The 17,017-nt window shown below is 46.3% G+C and overlaps 1 protein-coding gene across 1 annotated transcript; it reads right to left on the bottom strand.

Moving 5' to 3' along the window:
* slc26a10 (solute carrier family 26 member 10) lies at positions 1-16,721 on the bottom strand (the record flags this gene model as incomplete). Its single annotated transcript, XM_084436444.1, has 18 exons — positions 1-39; positions 530-636; positions 976-1,030; positions 1,348-1,436; positions 1,846-1,900; positions 2,500-2,679; positions 3,175-3,244; positions 3,631-3,737; positions 4,283-4,378; positions 5,272-5,349; positions 5,921-6,034; positions 6,370-6,517; positions 12,110-12,192; positions 13,212-13,364; positions 13,533-13,697; positions 14,327-14,484; positions 15,071-15,181; positions 16,457-16,721. The coding sequence occupies 18 exons, from the start codon at positions 16,719-16,721 to the stop codon at positions 1-3; spliced, it is 2,073 nt and encodes a 690-aa protein (XP_084292570.1).
* Positions 16,722-17,017: the final 296 nt, after the last annotated feature.

Here is a 17,017-nt window from a genome sequence, read left to right as displayed (position 1 = left end):
TCACACCCAAACTGTTGTGGTGTTTTCCGGAGGTTTCTCCTGTAAACGACAACAACAAAGTACCAGAGAAACCATTTAAATAATCAATAAAACTTATATTTGATGTATTCCATATTATTACCTCTGCCCCAGCAACAGAACAGGGAGAGAGGTCATGTTTTTGGAGGCCTGTGTTGATTTGTTTGTTCGTCCATTAGCAGGATTATGCAAAAACTACCAGACAGAATTTGGAGGGGTGAAGCATGGGCCTACAGTACTTAGAACCCGTTCAACTTTGGAGCGGATCTGAATCACGGGGCAGGTCCACGAGCTGCCCAAACACGGCCGCCCATTCACCTCCATTCATTGTCAAAGGCGGCATCTTGAAACCATATCTCGACGTGGGAAGGTCACAGAGGGTCTGGACTGGTATAAAGCTCTCGACCTAACGAACGCAGCAACACCAAACATGTCCTGCTCACACGCACGTGCACCACCAATGCATTCATGGAACCATTTCTAGTCATGTATTCATTCAGCATGTGGATACCTTCTGTTGTTGAATGTGGACCACGGCGTCGTGGACGGTGACGAAGATGTGTTGAGGGTTCATGTAGTTCATCAGACCGTTAGCCGTGAGGATCTTCAGCACGCTCTCTGCAGTATGGACACTCAGTCAACATCTCTACTCAATACCACAGTCACACACACAGGTCCTGTGATGCCTGGAAAACATGCGCTGTCTTATGTGGCTGTGAACGATCTGGTAAAGATGGGGGCGGCTGTGGCTCAAGAGGTAGAGTGGGGGGTCGCGGTTCGATTCCCGGCTCACTGAACCTCCCAATGAGCAAGCTGGAACCTTGCAAGACAGCTGGCTGCCGTTGGTGTGTAAATGTACGTATGAATGGGTGAATGAGAGGCCATTGTTAAGCGCTTTGGATAAAAGCACTATATACTGTACATGCAGTCCATTTACCAACAAATGAATGTTCTTACCGTTGCAGTTTGCCAAGTACATGCGTACCCCAACTTTCTGGCATTCGATGCACATCTAGAAAATAGCAAGAAATGTCAGTAATTGACAGTTGAACAGAACAGAGGTGTATGAGCTGACACTAACGAGCTGACACTAACGAGCTGACACTAACGAGCTGTACTAATATCTCTACTCAACCTGAATGAACAGAGGTGTATGAGCTGTACTAATATCTCTACTCAACCTGAATGAACAGAGGTGTATGAGCTGTACTAATATCTCTACTCAACCTGAATGAACAGAGGTGTATGAGCTGACACTAACGAGCTGACACTAACGAGCTGACACTAACGAGCTGACACTAACGAGCTGTACTAATATCTCTACTCAACCTGAATGAACAGTCTGGCTCCTCCCACATCAACAAAGATCACACTGCCGCAGTCCATGAGCACAGCCTGTATATCAGCGCCTGACGTTTCTGCACAGGAGACAGAAGGAGACAGGAGGAGACAGGAGGAGACAGGAGGAGACAGGAGGAGACAGGAGGAGACGGAGGAGACAGGAGGAGACAGGAGGAGACAGGAGGAGACAGGAGGAGACAGGAGGAGACGGAGGAGACAGGAGGAGACAGGAGGAGACGGAGGAGACAGGAGGAGACAGGAGGAGACGGGAGGAGACAGGAGACAGGAGGAGACAGGAGGAGACGGGAGGAGACAGGAGGAGACAGGAGGAGACAGGAGGAGACGGGAGGAGACGGGAGGAGACAGGAGGAGACAGGAGGAGACAGGAGGAGACAGGAGGAGACAGGAGGACACTGCGTTGGTCATTTCTGGTGAAACAGAGAGGACTGGTGAACAGCCAACGATGCCCCCAGGGTGTTCACTTACCCGATTTAAAGAATTCATTCTCTGACGAAAATGAGGTGTTTGCTACACCTCTCTCCTAGGGAACAAATATGTTCACAATAGGACATAAGTCACACAATCACACCTGTGCTGTCAAATGAAGGCGAGGATCTTCAGGGCACAAATAACACACCTGCAAACTTGTCACCTTTTGGCTACAGTCACCTTAGTTAAGTCAAACAGGGTAGTTGAAGTGAATCTAGAGGGTTTTAGTTTTGTATGTTGTCACCTTTTTCACTACTCAAGAGTTTGCAGGTCTGAAATAAGTATTAGTGTTTTATTATGCATTGACTGAGTATGTACAGTATGTACAGTATGTACAGTATGTACATTACATTGTATTTATGAATGGATTAGTCCCTGTGTTCATGTTTATGGACTGTGTTTATGTTTATGAACTGTGTTCATGTTGATGGACTGTGTTTATGTTTACTGACTGTGTTCATGTTGATGGACTGTGTTTATGTTTATGAACTGTTTATGTTTACTGACTGTTCATGTTTATGAACTGTGTTTATGGACTGTGTTTATGTTTACTGACTGTGTTCATGTTTATGGACTGTGTTTATGTTTACTGACTGTGCTTATGTTCAGGTTAAGTCTCATGTGAAGTATCTAGCGGTGCAGCGGTCTCACCACGGTGTTGGGCGCGTCTCTCTCCCTCTTCTCCAGGTCTCTCCTTGCCTTCTCCCTGCGCCGGATCCTCTCGGGGGTCAGCCCCAGCAGACGGCTCACGTCCTCCCGGAAGAAGCTGCGGTTTCCGTAGAAGATGGGTCCGTTGTAGGCCAGGATCTTCACGCCTGGCACCTCGTAGCACTGTGGGAGGGTCACTAGTCTTTATGAGCCACCACACAGATTCACAATACTTCTGAGCCACCACACAGGTTCACAACACTTCTGAGCCACCACACAGATTCAGAACACTTCTGAGCCACCACACAGGTTCACAATACTTCTGAGCCACCACACAGATTCACAATACTTCTGAGCCACCACACAGATTCACAATACTTCTGAGCCACCACACAGGTTCACAACACTTCTGAGCCACCACACAGATTCACAATACTTCTGAGCCACCACACAGATTCACAATACTTCTGAGCCACCACACAGATTCACAACACTTCTGAGCCACCACACAGATTCAGAATACTTCTGAGCAACAAACATCTGTTCTGGTTGTGGACTAGGATTCATCTGGCTCCGGGACACAGGCCCAAAGGGAAATAGGTGATAACTGAACACAGCTCTGGTGTTCAGGTACAGGCGAAGCGCCAGTCATAGTGAGTCAGTGAGATGTCTGTTCACCTTGTTATGGTTCTCAAGAGGTCTATAGATCTCAGTGTTGCTGGCCCTTCCCAGGACTGAGCACCTGGCCCTGAGAACACAAGCAGGATCTGTTAAATATATACATATATATACATATATATATACATATCAGTAAATATCACATCTGTTAATATACAATTATATATATATATACATATCAGTACTGAGCACCTAGCCCTGAGAACACAAGCATGATCTGTTAATATACACATATATATACATATCATTGTATATCAGATCTGTTTATATACACATATATACACTATATATACATATCAGTAAATATTCAGCAATCGTACAGTAAAGGTGCTGATTTTCAGTGTAAGACTATTGAGGTGATCATTGCTGGCAACACTGTCCCTAAACCTGTCCTGTGTATGAGGCCTTAACTGTAAGGCATAGATCACGGTGGTGCTGGGTGGGGTCAGCATGTACCTCTGTGTTCTGCAGATGACGGTCATCATTGAGAAGACCACCCCGATGGCCAGACCCAGGTCCACGTTCAGCACCACCACAGACGACCAGGTGACCAGCCACACAACCTGCACAGACAAAGACATCAATATAACCACACAACCTGCACAGACAAGGGACATCAATATATTCTGTCCCCAAATTCAAGTTAATTCAACACTCAAATCAAGACAGTACCGAAGCTAACCAATATCTGGCATTTTTATTTAATTTTTTATTTAACCTTTATTTAACCAGGCAAGCATTTAAGAACAAGTTCTTATTTACAAAGGCGGCCTGGCAAAAAGCACAAGCCTCTTGAGGGAAGGGGGTTAGGGGGCTGAAAATAAAACAAGGTTAGATATAAGACAGTTAAAAACAGCACAGATTGACACATCACAACACATATATAAAACAACATGCAACACTACATGGAGCAGTGAGTATCACCAGCACAGACATACAGCAGCCAATCATCAGCAAACATGCAAGACAGTTCAAAAGACAGTTAAAGACAGCAGTCATGGAAAAGCAGCACTCATGTCTCTCCGTCTGGGGAATTGGCCTCAAGTGGAGTAAGACTAAGGTTCAGAGCGTTTGTGAGCTGAACCCACAGTGACAGAGAGGGACTCACAAAGTCGATCTTGCTGACTCTCCACAGCTCTGGAAGGTCCTGGAACTGCAGGAACATCTGCCTGAGGCTGGTGACGTTGATGCACGCCAGCACCGCCTGAACACAGACGCACAGGCCTGAGCACTGAGCACTGAGCACTGAGCACACCACACTCACAAACACGAGCACTGAGCACTGAGCACTGAGCACTGAGCACACCACACTCACAAACACTCTAGGGCCAGAAGGATCCACGTGTAGATCCAGTATGGATCCAGCTTTAAACATCCACATTCCCTGCTTCCCTGATCCAGGTTTAAACATCCACATTCCCTGCTTCCCTGATCCAGGTTTAAACATCCACATTCCCTGCTTCCCTGATCCAGGTTTAAACATCCACATTCCCTGCTTCCCTGATCCAGCTTTAAACATCCACATTCCCTGCTTCCCTGATCCAGTTTGAAACATCCCCATTCCCTGCTTCCCTGATCCAGCTTTAAACATCCACATTCCCTGCTTCCCTGATCCAGGTTTAAACATCCACATTCCCTGCTTCCCTGATCCAGGTTTAAACATCCACATGCCCTGCTTCCCTGATCCAGGTTTAAACATCTGCATTCCCTGCTTCCCTGATCCAGGTTGAAACATCCACATTCCCTGCTTCCCTGATCCAGGTTGAAACATCCACATTCCCTGCTTCCCTGATCCAGGTTGAAACATGCACATTCCCTGCTTTTAAAATCATCTCTTTTTTGTGACAAATCCAAAAAGATAGCCTACTTTTATTTCAAACTCTATTTGTTCAATCTCAATCCGTGCTGGTACTGTATGAGAACAATATTATATTATGAAACTGAGGTGTCAAACGCATCAGTTTAAATGCAATTTGTCCTATTGTTCACCTTATTATTATTGTTCAACGTACGTTTTCGTCGGAGTATTGTAACTGCTAGTCGCGAACGGGGGTCTTTTTCGGCGACACACATGGATGTAATCCAGGCCTTACTGACCTTGGGCAGGAAGTAGAAAAGAGGCCCGATCAACAGCAGAACCACCAGAACCACCAGACTGGTGAACAGGCCAGAGAGCTGGGTGGACAGAGAGAGAAAAAACGTTGTTAATGTTTATCTCTTTACATGTTCTATCAACTAACCCATTAGACACTGATGGGGAGAAACAACCTATATTCTTATATGTATATATTTCTTGTTCCAATAGTTTGACCGGCAGAAATTCATCATCAGTCCTGAAGCAGGGATCCTGAGTGTTGGCTAGACAGAATGAGCAGTCCATCCCTAGAGCTGGTTGGCTCAGTGACGTGTAGCGGTGTTCAGTCCATCCCTAGAGCTGGTTGGCACAGTGACGTGTAGCGGTGTTCAGTGCATCCCTAGAGCTGGTTGGCACAGTGACGTGTAGCGGTGTTCAGTGCATCCCTAGAGCTGGTTGGCTCAGTGACGTGTAGCGGTGTTCAGTGCATCCCTAGAGCTGGTTGGCTCAGTGACGTGTAGCGGTGTTCAGTGCATCCCTAGAGCTGGTTGGCTCAGTGACGTGTAGCGGTGTTCAGTCCATCCCTAGAGCTGGTTGGCTCAGTGACGTGTAGCGGTGTTCAGTCCATCCCTAGAGCTGGTTGGCTCAGTGACGTGTAGCGATGTTCAGTACCTGTGTGTAGCCCCCAGCACTCTCCAGGATGTTGGTGGTGGCCAGCGTGGCCGAGCTGGGGAAGCAGGTGAAGAGAGAGGACACCGTGTTGGAGATGCCGTGGGCCAGCAGCTCCTGCAGTCATGACAAAGAAGGCTCAGCGCATAGTACAGTAGAGCACACACATACTACACCTTTCATATACCACTCATACAGTACTATGCCCTACAACAGCTTGCATGGTCTACTCACACTACACCCTACTTCCAGGTATTCTATAGCCTATCATTCTTATTCTATCATTTTGTAGGTCAACACCTCAGCTAGAAGTGTGTATGACGACTGAAATCGGTACAGAGAAGCCTGACTAGAGATTATTACAATGACTAATCTCTATGCATTTATCAGTACAGTGATTTGTCTCTAAGCGCCAGGTTGTGAGCAGAGTTCCTAGTGTAAGCTCAGCTCACCTGGTTGGCATGTATGGAGTAACCGTGTTTGTCAGCGTAGATCATTGCCAAGGAGACGGACACAGCGTATCCCACAAACGTGATGGCCACGGTGTCTCCAGCTATGTCTGGGAAGGTGTGCAGGGCCGGCATGCTGGGTGTGGGGAACCTGGGGGATATATACAGTACAGTAGTAGTCTGGGGAACCTAGGGGATATATACAGTAGTAGAATGGGGAACCTGGGGGATATATACAGTACAGTAGTAGTCTGGGGAACCTAGGGGATTTATACAGTAGTAGGCTGGGGAACCTAGGGGATATATACAGTAGTAGGCTGGGGAACCTGGGGGATATATACAGTAGTAGAATGGGGAACCTAGGGGATATATACAGTAGTAGAATGGGGAACCTGGGGGATATATACAGTAGTAGAATGGGGAACCTGGGGGATATGTACAGTAGTAGGCTGGGGAACCTAGGGGATATATACAGTAGTAGAATGAGGAACCTAGGGGATATATACAGTAGTAGAATGAGGAACCTAGGGGATATATACAGTAGTAGAATGGGGAACCTGGGGGATATATACAGTAGTAGAATGGGGAACCTAGGGGATATATACAGTAGTAGAATGGGGAACCTAGGGGATATATACAGTAGTAGGCTGGGGAACCTAGGGGATATATACAGTAGTAGAATGAGGAACCTAGGGGATATATACAGTAGTAGGCTGGGGAACCTAGGGGATATATACAGTAGTAGAATGGGGAACCTGGGGGATATATACAGTAGTAGGCTGGGGAACCTGGGGGATATATACAGTAGTAGGCTGGGGAACCTAGGGGATATATACAGTAGTAGGCTGGGGAACCTAGGGGATATATACAGTAGTAGAATGGGGAACCTGGGGGATATATACAGTAGTAGAATGGGGAACCTGGGGGATATATACAGTAGTAGGCTGGGGAACCTAGGGGATATATACAGTAGTAGAATGGGGAACCTGGGGGATATATACAGTAGTAGAATGGGGAACCTAGGGGATATATACAGTAGTAGAATGGGGAACCTAGGGGATATATACAGTAGTAGATTGGGGAACCTGGGGGATATATACAGTAGTAGAATGGGGAACCTAGGGGATATATACAGTAGTAGAATGGGGAACCTAGGGGATATATACAGTAGTAGAATGGGGAACCTGGGGGATATATACAGTAGTAGAATGGGGAACCTGGGGGATATATACAGTAGTAGAATGGGGAACCTGGGGGATATATACAGTAGTAGGGTGGGGAACCTAGGGGATATATACAGTAGTAGAATGGGGAACCTGGGGGATATATACAGTAGTAGAATGGGGAACCTGGGGGATATATACAGTAGTAGAATGGGGAACCTAGGGGATATATACAGTAGTAGGCTGGGGAACCTAGGGGATATATACAGTAGTAGAATGGGGAACCTAGGGGATATATACAGTAGTAGGCTGGGGAACCTAGGGGATATATACAGTAGTAGAATGGGGAACCTGGGGGATATATACAGTAGTAGAATGGGGAACCTGGGGGATATATACAGTAGTAGGCTGGGGAACCTAGGGGATATATACAGTAGTAGAATGGGGAACCTGGGGGATATATACAGTAGTAGGCTGGGGAACCTGGGGGATATATACAGTAGTAGGCTGGGGAACCTAGGGGATATATACAGTAGTAGAATGGGGAACCTGGGGGATATATACAGTAGTAGAATGGGGAACCTGGGGGATATATACAGTAGTAGGCTGGGGAACCTAGGGGATATATACAGTAGTAGAATGGGGAACCTAGGGGATATATACAGTAGTAGAATGGGGAACCTAGGGGATATATACAGTAGTAGGCTGGGGAACCTAGGGGATATATACAGTAGTAGAATGGGGAACCTGGGGGATATGTACAGTAGTAGGCTGGGGAACCTAGGGGATGTATACAGTAGTAGAATGGGGAACCTAGGGGATATATACAGTAGTAGGCTGGGGAACCTAGGGGATATATACAGTAGTAGGCTGGGGAACCTGGGGGATATATACAGTAGTAGAATGGGGAACCTGGGGCATATATACAGTAGTAGGCTGGGGAACCTAGGGGATATATACAGTAGTAGAATGGGGAACCTAGGGGATATATACAGTAGTAGGCTGGGGAACCTGGGGCATATATACAGTAGTAGGCTGGGGAACCTAGGGGATATATACAGTAGTAGGCTGGGGAACCTAGGGGATATATACAGTAGTAGAATGGGGAACCTAGGGGATATATACAGTAGTAGAATGGGGAACCTGGGGCATATATACAGTAGTAGGCTGGGGAACCTAGGGGATATATACAGTAGTAGAATGGGGAACCTAGGGGATATATACAGTAGTAGGCTGGGGAACCTGGGGCATATATACAGTAGTAGGCTGGGGAACCTAGGGGATATATACAGTAGTAGGCTGGGGAACCTAGGGGATATATACAGTAGTAGAATGGGGAACCTAGGGGATATATACAGTAGTAGAATGGGGAACCTAGGGGATATATACAGTAGTAGAATGGGGAACCTGGGGGATATATACAGTAGTAGAATGGGGAACCTAGGGGATATATACAGTAGTAGAATGGGGAACCTGGGGGATATATACAGTTGTAGGCTGGGGAACCTGGGGGATATATACAGTAGTAGGCTGGGGAACCTAGGGGATATATACAGTAGTAGAATGGGGAACCTGGGGGATATATACAGTAGTAGGCTGGGGAACCTGGGGGATATATACAGTAGTAGGCTGGGGAACCTAGGGGATATATACAGTAGTAGAATGGGGAACCTGGGGGATATATACAGTAGTAGGCTGGGGAACCTGGGGGATATATACAGTAGTAGGCTGGGGAACCTAGGGGATATATACAGTAGTAGAATGGGGAACCTGGGGGATATATACAGTAGTAGGCTGGGGAACCTAGGGGATATATACAGTAGTAGAATGGGGAACCTGGGGGATATATACAGTAGTAGGCTGGGGAACCTGGGGGATATATACAGTAGTAGGCTGGGGAACCTGGGGGATATATACAGTAGTAGGCTGGGGAACCTGGGGCATATATACAGTAGTAGAATGGGGAACCTAGGGGATATATACAGTAGTAGGCTGGGGAACCTAGGGGATATATACAGTAGTAGGCTGGGGAACCTGGGGGATATATACAGTAGTAGAATGGGGAACCTAGGGGATATATACAGTAGTAGGCTGGGGAACCTAGAGGATCTATACAGTAGTAGAATGGGGAACCTGGGGGATATATACAGTAGTAGAATGGGGAACCTAGGGGATATATACAGTAGTAGGCTGGGGAACCTAGGGGATATATACAGTAGTAGGGTGGGGAACCTAGGGGATATATACAGTAGTAGAATGGGGAACCTGGGGGATATATACAGTAGTAGAATGGGGAACCTGGGGGATATATACAGTAGTAGGCTGGGGAACCTGGGGGATATATACAGTAGTAGGCTGGGGAACCTGGGGCATATATACAGTAGTAGGCTGGGGAACCTAGGGGATATATACAGTAGTAGGCTGGGGAACCTAGGGGATATATACAGTAGTAGAATGGGGAACCTGGGGGATATATACAGTAGTAGAATGGGGAACCTAGGGGATATATACAGTAGTAGGCTGGGGAACCTGGGGGATATATACAGTAGTAGAATGGGGAACCTAGGGGATATATACAGTAGTAGAATGAGGAACCTAGGGGATATATACAGTAGTAGAATGGGGAACCTAGGGGATATATACAGTAGTAGAATGAGGAACCTAGGGGATATATACAGTAGTAGGCTGGGGAACCTGGGGGATATATACAGTAGTAGGCTGGGGAACCTGGGGGATATATACAGTAGTAGAATGGGGAACCTGAGAGATATATACAGTAGTAGAATGGGGAACCTGGGGGATATATACAGTAGTAGGCTGGGGAACCTGGGGGATATATACAGTAGTAGGCTGGGGAACCTGGGGGATATATACAGTAGTAGAATGGGGAACCTGGGGGATATATACAGTAGTAGGTTGGGGAACCTAGGGGATATATACAGTAGTAGAATGGGGAACCTAGGGGATATATACAGTAGTAGAATGGGGAACCTAGGGGATATATACAGTAGTAGAATGGGGAACCTGGGGGATATATACAGTAGTAGGCTGGGGAACCTAGGGGATATATACAGTAGTAGAATGGGGAACCTGGGGGATATATACAGTAGTAGGCTGGGGAACCTAGGGGATATATACAGTAGTAGAATGGGGAACCTGGGGGATATATACAGTAGTAGAATGGGGAACCTGGGGGATATATACAGTAGTAGAATGGGGAACCTGGGGGATATATACAGTAGTAGAATGGGGAACCTAGGGGATATATACAGTAGTAGAATGGGGAACCTGGGGATATATACAGTAGTAGAATGGGGAACCTAGGGGATATATACAGTAGTAGAATGGGGAACCTGGGGGATATATACAGTAGTAGAATGGGGAACCTAGGGGATATATACAGTAGTAGAATGGGGAACCTAGGGGATATATACAGTAGTAGAATGGGGAACCTGGGGGATATATACAGTAGTAGAATGGGGAACCTGGGGGATATATACAGTAGTAGAATGGGGAACCTGGGGGATATATACAGTAGTAGAATGGGGAACCTAGGGGATATATACAGTAGTAGGCTGGGGAACCTGGGGGATATATACAGTAGTAGAATGGGGAACCTAGGGGATATATACAGTAGTAGAATGGGGAACCTAGGGGATATATACAGTAGTAGAATGGGGAACCTAGGGGATATATACAGTAGTAGAATGGGGAACCTGGGGGATATATACAGTAGTAGGCTGGGGAACCTGGGGGATATATACAGTAGTAGAATGGGGAACCTAGGGGATATATACAGTAGTAGGCTGGGGAACCTAGGGGATATATACAGTAGTAGAATGGGGAACCTAGGGGATATATACAGTAGTAGGCTGGGGAACCTGGGGGATATATACAGTAGTAGAATGGGGAACCTGGGGGATATATACAGTAGTAGAATGGGGAACCTAGGGGATATATACAGTAGTAGAATGGGGAACCTAGGGGATATATACAGTAGTAGAATGGGGAACCTAGGGGATATATACAGTAGTAGAATGGGGAACCTGGGGGATATATACAGTAGTAGGCTGGGGAACCTGGGGGATATATACAGTAGTAGAATGGGGAACCTAGGGGATATATACAGTAGTAGGCTGGGGAACCTAGGGGATATATACAGTAGTAGAATGGGGAACCTAGGGGATATATACAGTAGTAGGCTGGGGAACCTGGGGGATATATACAGTAGTAGAATGGGGAACCTGGGGGATATATACAGTAGTAGAATGGGGAACCTGGGGGATATATACAGTAGTAGGCTGGGGAACCTGGGGGATATATACAGTAGTAGGCTGGGGAACCTGGGGGATATATACAGTAGTAGAATGGGGAACCTAGGGGATATATACAGTAGTAGGCTGGGGAACCTGGGGGATATATACAGTAGTAGAATGGGGAACCTGGGGGATATATACAGTAGTAGGAAGCGGATTTCCTTTATAGTTAATACACTGACACTAAGAAGTGACACATAACAGAACTAGATCATTCTGGAGCTAATTCTAAATAGACCAAACTATATGGAAATGTTATTTTACCCTGCAGGGATGTGGCCCACTATCTGGACGTCGTAGACAGAATTCAGAGAGGAGGCGTAGGCCACCCCTGTGGCTATAATAACCTGAAAGAAAAAAAAAGAATTAATATTATAAAAATAGACATATACAGTGCAAATCTAATAGTAAACAAGTACTGTACATATGTAAACATGTTGTCCCCCACCCATTATGCATGTTCCCTCGTGCTATCAAGCCCCCTGCTTCTCATTAGGTGTTTTTATACAGAGGTCCCACTATGTTGCCCTGTAGAAGACCCCTCAATTTTCTTGCTTTGTTTGTTTATAATGAACCAAAGAAAGACGGTATAATGTGTGATTCTATAGAACATGCCGGCAATCTGGAATCGAGAGGCATGACCCTTGGACGCAACATTCACTAGTTGTTAAACAAGTCCATGCACCTGTATGGTCAAAAGTCCTATAATGAATGTTGAAATACAGACATATCTAGCGCTACTAATGTCACATAATATGTATCAATTGACCAAAGTAAGCTCTCTACAAACCATGGTAGAGTGAATAAGAGTACAATAACGTCTCCATCTAGTGGTCAAACAAGTCCATGCACCTGTATGGTCTAAAGTCCTATAATGAATGTTGAAATACAGACATATCTAGCAGTACTAAACACCTCAAGCTCTACTCTCTGTGGATGTAGAAACTACATGGTTTCCTGAGTAAACTTGTCTGAGACGATACTGAGACACCAAGCATAGTTTATGATGTAAAAATCTAAATGTACTTGTCAATGGAAAATGCATTGGAAAGGCGCCCCTTTTGTGGTGGGTTCTGGTACTACAGGGGACTGACTGACTGACTGACTGACTGACTCACTCACTCACTCACTCACTCACTCACTCACTCACTCACTGACTCACTCACTCACTCACTCACTCACTCACTCACTCACTCAAGACGTGACACCGGCCAACCTAAAGTCCCCCCCCCCTTCGGCTGTCGCCGGGTGGGGGACGATCATGCCCTTCAGTAACTCTACTTCTTTGGTCCATCTTGTAGCCCACTATCACATGAATGAAATAAACGTGAGTCGGAGGCTAGTCCATCCTCCCTGGCTGACCGACCGTGAGGATCTCTACGGGGATGGGCGTCCTCAGGTGTTGGCGAAAGCGCATGTTGACCTCCTTCACAGGAACCAGGATGGCCAGACACACCAGGGAGATGAGCAGCTCCGCCAGGTTGGTTTGGGGCAGGTTCTCCATCACTGAAGCCAGGGTCTACAGGACAGGGAGTGGGTGAGATACGCAGGAATCATAACCCTAACCCAGCGCCTCCATAGTCTATAAACCAAAACATGCTTATCAAGCCACAACAAAGAAACGTATGTCACTCCTGGATCCATGTTGTGTCCCCTGTGACTCCTGTATGGGGGGACAGCTGCTGACCTTGAAGAGGGAGAAGGGTCCAGAGTGGCGATGGAGCCTCAGACCCAGCATGTTCTGCAGCTGTGAGATGGTGACGTGGAGCGCGGCGGCGCTGGTGAAGGCCTTGATAATGGGGTCGGACAGGTAGGTGGACAGGAAACCCAGCCGCAGTCCAAACATGCACAGCTGAGGGGAAACATGAAACCAGGAGTAAGACCTTGATCAACGCCAAGTGCATATACCATCATACCATATCTCTCATACCATATCTCTCAGATGGTTTGCGAGCATCGAGTCATATGAGTTATACAGTTTGTTTATTTGGAACCCCATTACTTGCTACAAAGTAACAGCGGTTCTTCCTGGGGAAGGTCCTGTCATCAGTATCAACATTACAATACAAAGAATGAATTACAATGAATTACAATGAATTGCCAAGCATGCTAACACAGAAAACTGTATTATGGCCAAATTACAAAATTACATTGTGTGAATGCTGTTTGCTCCAACTCCTGTCTAGAGCCTGCTTTGGTTGAGCAGGTGTGGAGTTCCCTCCCTGACCCTCCCTCACCATCATGACCCCAGAGAGCAGACCCTGACCCCTGACCCCTGACCCTCCCTCACCATCATGACCCCAGAGAGCAGACCCTGACCCCTGACCCTCCCTCACCATCATGACCCCAGAGAGCACACCCTGACCCCTGACCCCTGACCCTCCCTCACCATCATGACCCCAGAGAGCACACCCTGACCCCTGACCCTCCCTCACCATCATGACCCCAGAGAGCAGACCCTGACCCCTGACCCTCCCTCACCATCATGATCCCAGAGAGCAGAGCCACAGCTGAGGCCACTCCGATCCTCTGGGCCTCAAAGTCCGCAGCTTCAGAACTGCTGGAGTTGAGCTGCAGGGGGCTGGGCACTAGCTGTTCCACCACCGAGCCCGTCATCAGACTCACCACCGCAAAGGTACCTGGGAGGACGACAACAACATCAGTGATGAGAACCCAGATAGCAAGCGCATCTGGGCCATATACAGGCCAGATCTGGCCCTTGTGGCTTAGTTCTGACCCATATATGGCCCAGAATCATTACACATCCGCTTGCTATCTGGGAAGTTGACCGTGCTACCAGTGTAACCTCATCTAAAAACTGAGTACCGAAATGGCATCGAGCTACGGTGTGCGTTCTATCTCTCTCCTATAACAATACATGTTGCTGCAAATGTAAGGCTATTGTCTTAAATGAGTGCTCTAAATGAGTGTTACTGTATGTGACTAGCTCATCATAACATACATGCTGGCTGTCCCTGTGCTCAACTCTACTAACATCAGATCCCATGGGGGGTGGTGGCTGAGACTGATGGGCAGAAGGCACATTCAGCTCCTCTCCTAACAAGTGATAATGTAGTATATTGTCTTGTTTTTGAGCGTTACCGGTGGAGTTGCTCTCCTAACAAGTGATAATGTAGTATATTGTGTTGTTTGTTGAGCGTTACCGGTGGAGTTGCTATCCTAACAAGTGATAATGAAGTATATTGTCTTGTTTTTGAGCGTTACCGGTGGAGACGTGGCGACCGGTACCAAACAGCATGTAGAGGACCACGGGGAAGAAGGAGGTGTAGAGGCCGTAGATCGGGGCGACGGCTGTCAACAGGGCGAACGCCATTCCTGTTACAGGAGGAGGGAGAGCTCGTTTATGATTGAACTTGATCAGCACACAGCGAAGGTAGTAACCATCAGTGACGTTAGTAACCATCAAACGTATTCCCATGCTGGCAGTGACGTTAGTAACCATCAAATGTATTCCCATGCTGGCAGTGACGTTAGTAACCATCAAATGTATTCCCATGCTATGAAGGATGCATGTTTCATCAGGAAAAAATACATCTGCCAGTGGTTACAATATATTTGAATATGTCATTATGCATTACAGTACTGTAACTTCATTAGCTACATTATTATTTTGTAATTTTGTGTATATATAGAGAGAAACCTAAGAAATGTGTGGACAGTAAGTGTTTGTATGCTTGTAAAAACACTATACAGTCAATACAAATAAACAAACAACAACAATAAATAAACATTCTCTAATTCTCTTCAGACTGGCCACCTGCACCATGGACAGTTACTGCTGTTTTTTATTAAGATAAATATATGAATGTATTCATGTGTGTTTGTGTTTATTCTAATGTTTTATATAGTGCTTTTACAAGCAAACAAGCACTTACTGCCCAGATAAATAGATAAATAGCTTTAAACAAGTGCTCTGTTGCAGCAGTAAGAAACAAAAAGGCACATATAGATTTCATTACATACAAATATGCAAAATATATAACCCCCCCCCCTCCCCCCAAAAAAGAACAAGTATTTCACCTCAAGCTGAACCATAGTGTGCAATAACCGCACTGTCTGTCAAATCATAATAAGCAGTATGCCACGTTGATGCTGTAAATAATAAGTGAGCAATCTGTCAATGCCCTGTCCAAGAAGAAACGTATGGGCGCCAAAACAAACTAGTTGGCTCAGGTGCTGGTCCAGCCAGTCAGGATGCATAGAACAGCATGGCAGGTTGCCTTACTAAGGATAGGTGAAGAATAATGGTATTGTTGTGCTCAACAGTCTCGAATAAAGAACTCTATTAGGGGGTAATATTTATCAAATAGAGATTAGGACCTTTCAGGCAATGCCATGTAACTTTCTCTAAAAGCCTGGAGAGTGGACCCGAAATGACAGCTGTCAATGTGATTGGTTAGGACTCTTCTACAATCTGCTGACACGTGGGAATAAAACAAATCAATAGGCTAGGCCTTTCATTCTCCATTTTGAATATCCCTAACCACTACGAGAGGAGGCCGAGGTGTTCGGCTGAAAAACTACTTCATAACTTCTGTCCTGATTAAATATAGACCTGCTTAACAGTCTGTGCTCAGGATTTCGACTCACCTTGAGGAATGTGAACTATACCGACCGTGAGTCCCGCTATAATATCTCCTAATAACCATTTCTTTATCCTGTAGTTCGGCAGCCAGTCGAAAATGGGCACTCGTTCCCTCAACAGGTGCAGCCCTGCGCGTCGGGAACACCTGCACCATCCCGCCAGCTTCTCCCGCAGTCCCCCGCCTCCACTCGGGGTGTCCTCGGTCCCGTAGGACTGTCTGAACCGGTCCTCGGTGTAAATGTTCCTGTAAACTGCCACTGAAGCGCACATCTTGTCATCCCAGGTGAGTGATCTTGTTAATGTGAAAAAAAAAGTTCAAGATGCTGTTTACTGCTCCTCATATAGTGGCCCAGGTAGGCTCTGCTCCTGCATCAAGACACATTCTATTTTCCTGTCAGCTGTTTTTTAGCCAATGACAGCTCAAAGCTGAACCTTTTTGTTATTGTGTTGAACTTCTTTGGAAGGTTTTCCCCATTCTTGGCTGGCAACCCCATAAACGTATGCTTGCTGATAGATAGTCTACAACAAGCCACTGGGTCCTACTGCTAACTGAATTTTACCTCAGG

Source organism: Borostomias antarcticus (assembly GCF_949987555.1).
Source record: "Borostomias antarcticus genome assembly, chromosome: 3".
In the NCBI taxonomy this organism is placed as follows: domain Eukaryota; kingdom Metazoa; phylum Chordata; class Actinopteri; order Stomiiformes; family Stomiidae; genus Borostomias; species Borostomias antarcticus.
This window is presented reverse-complemented; position numbering and strand designations above follow the sequence as displayed.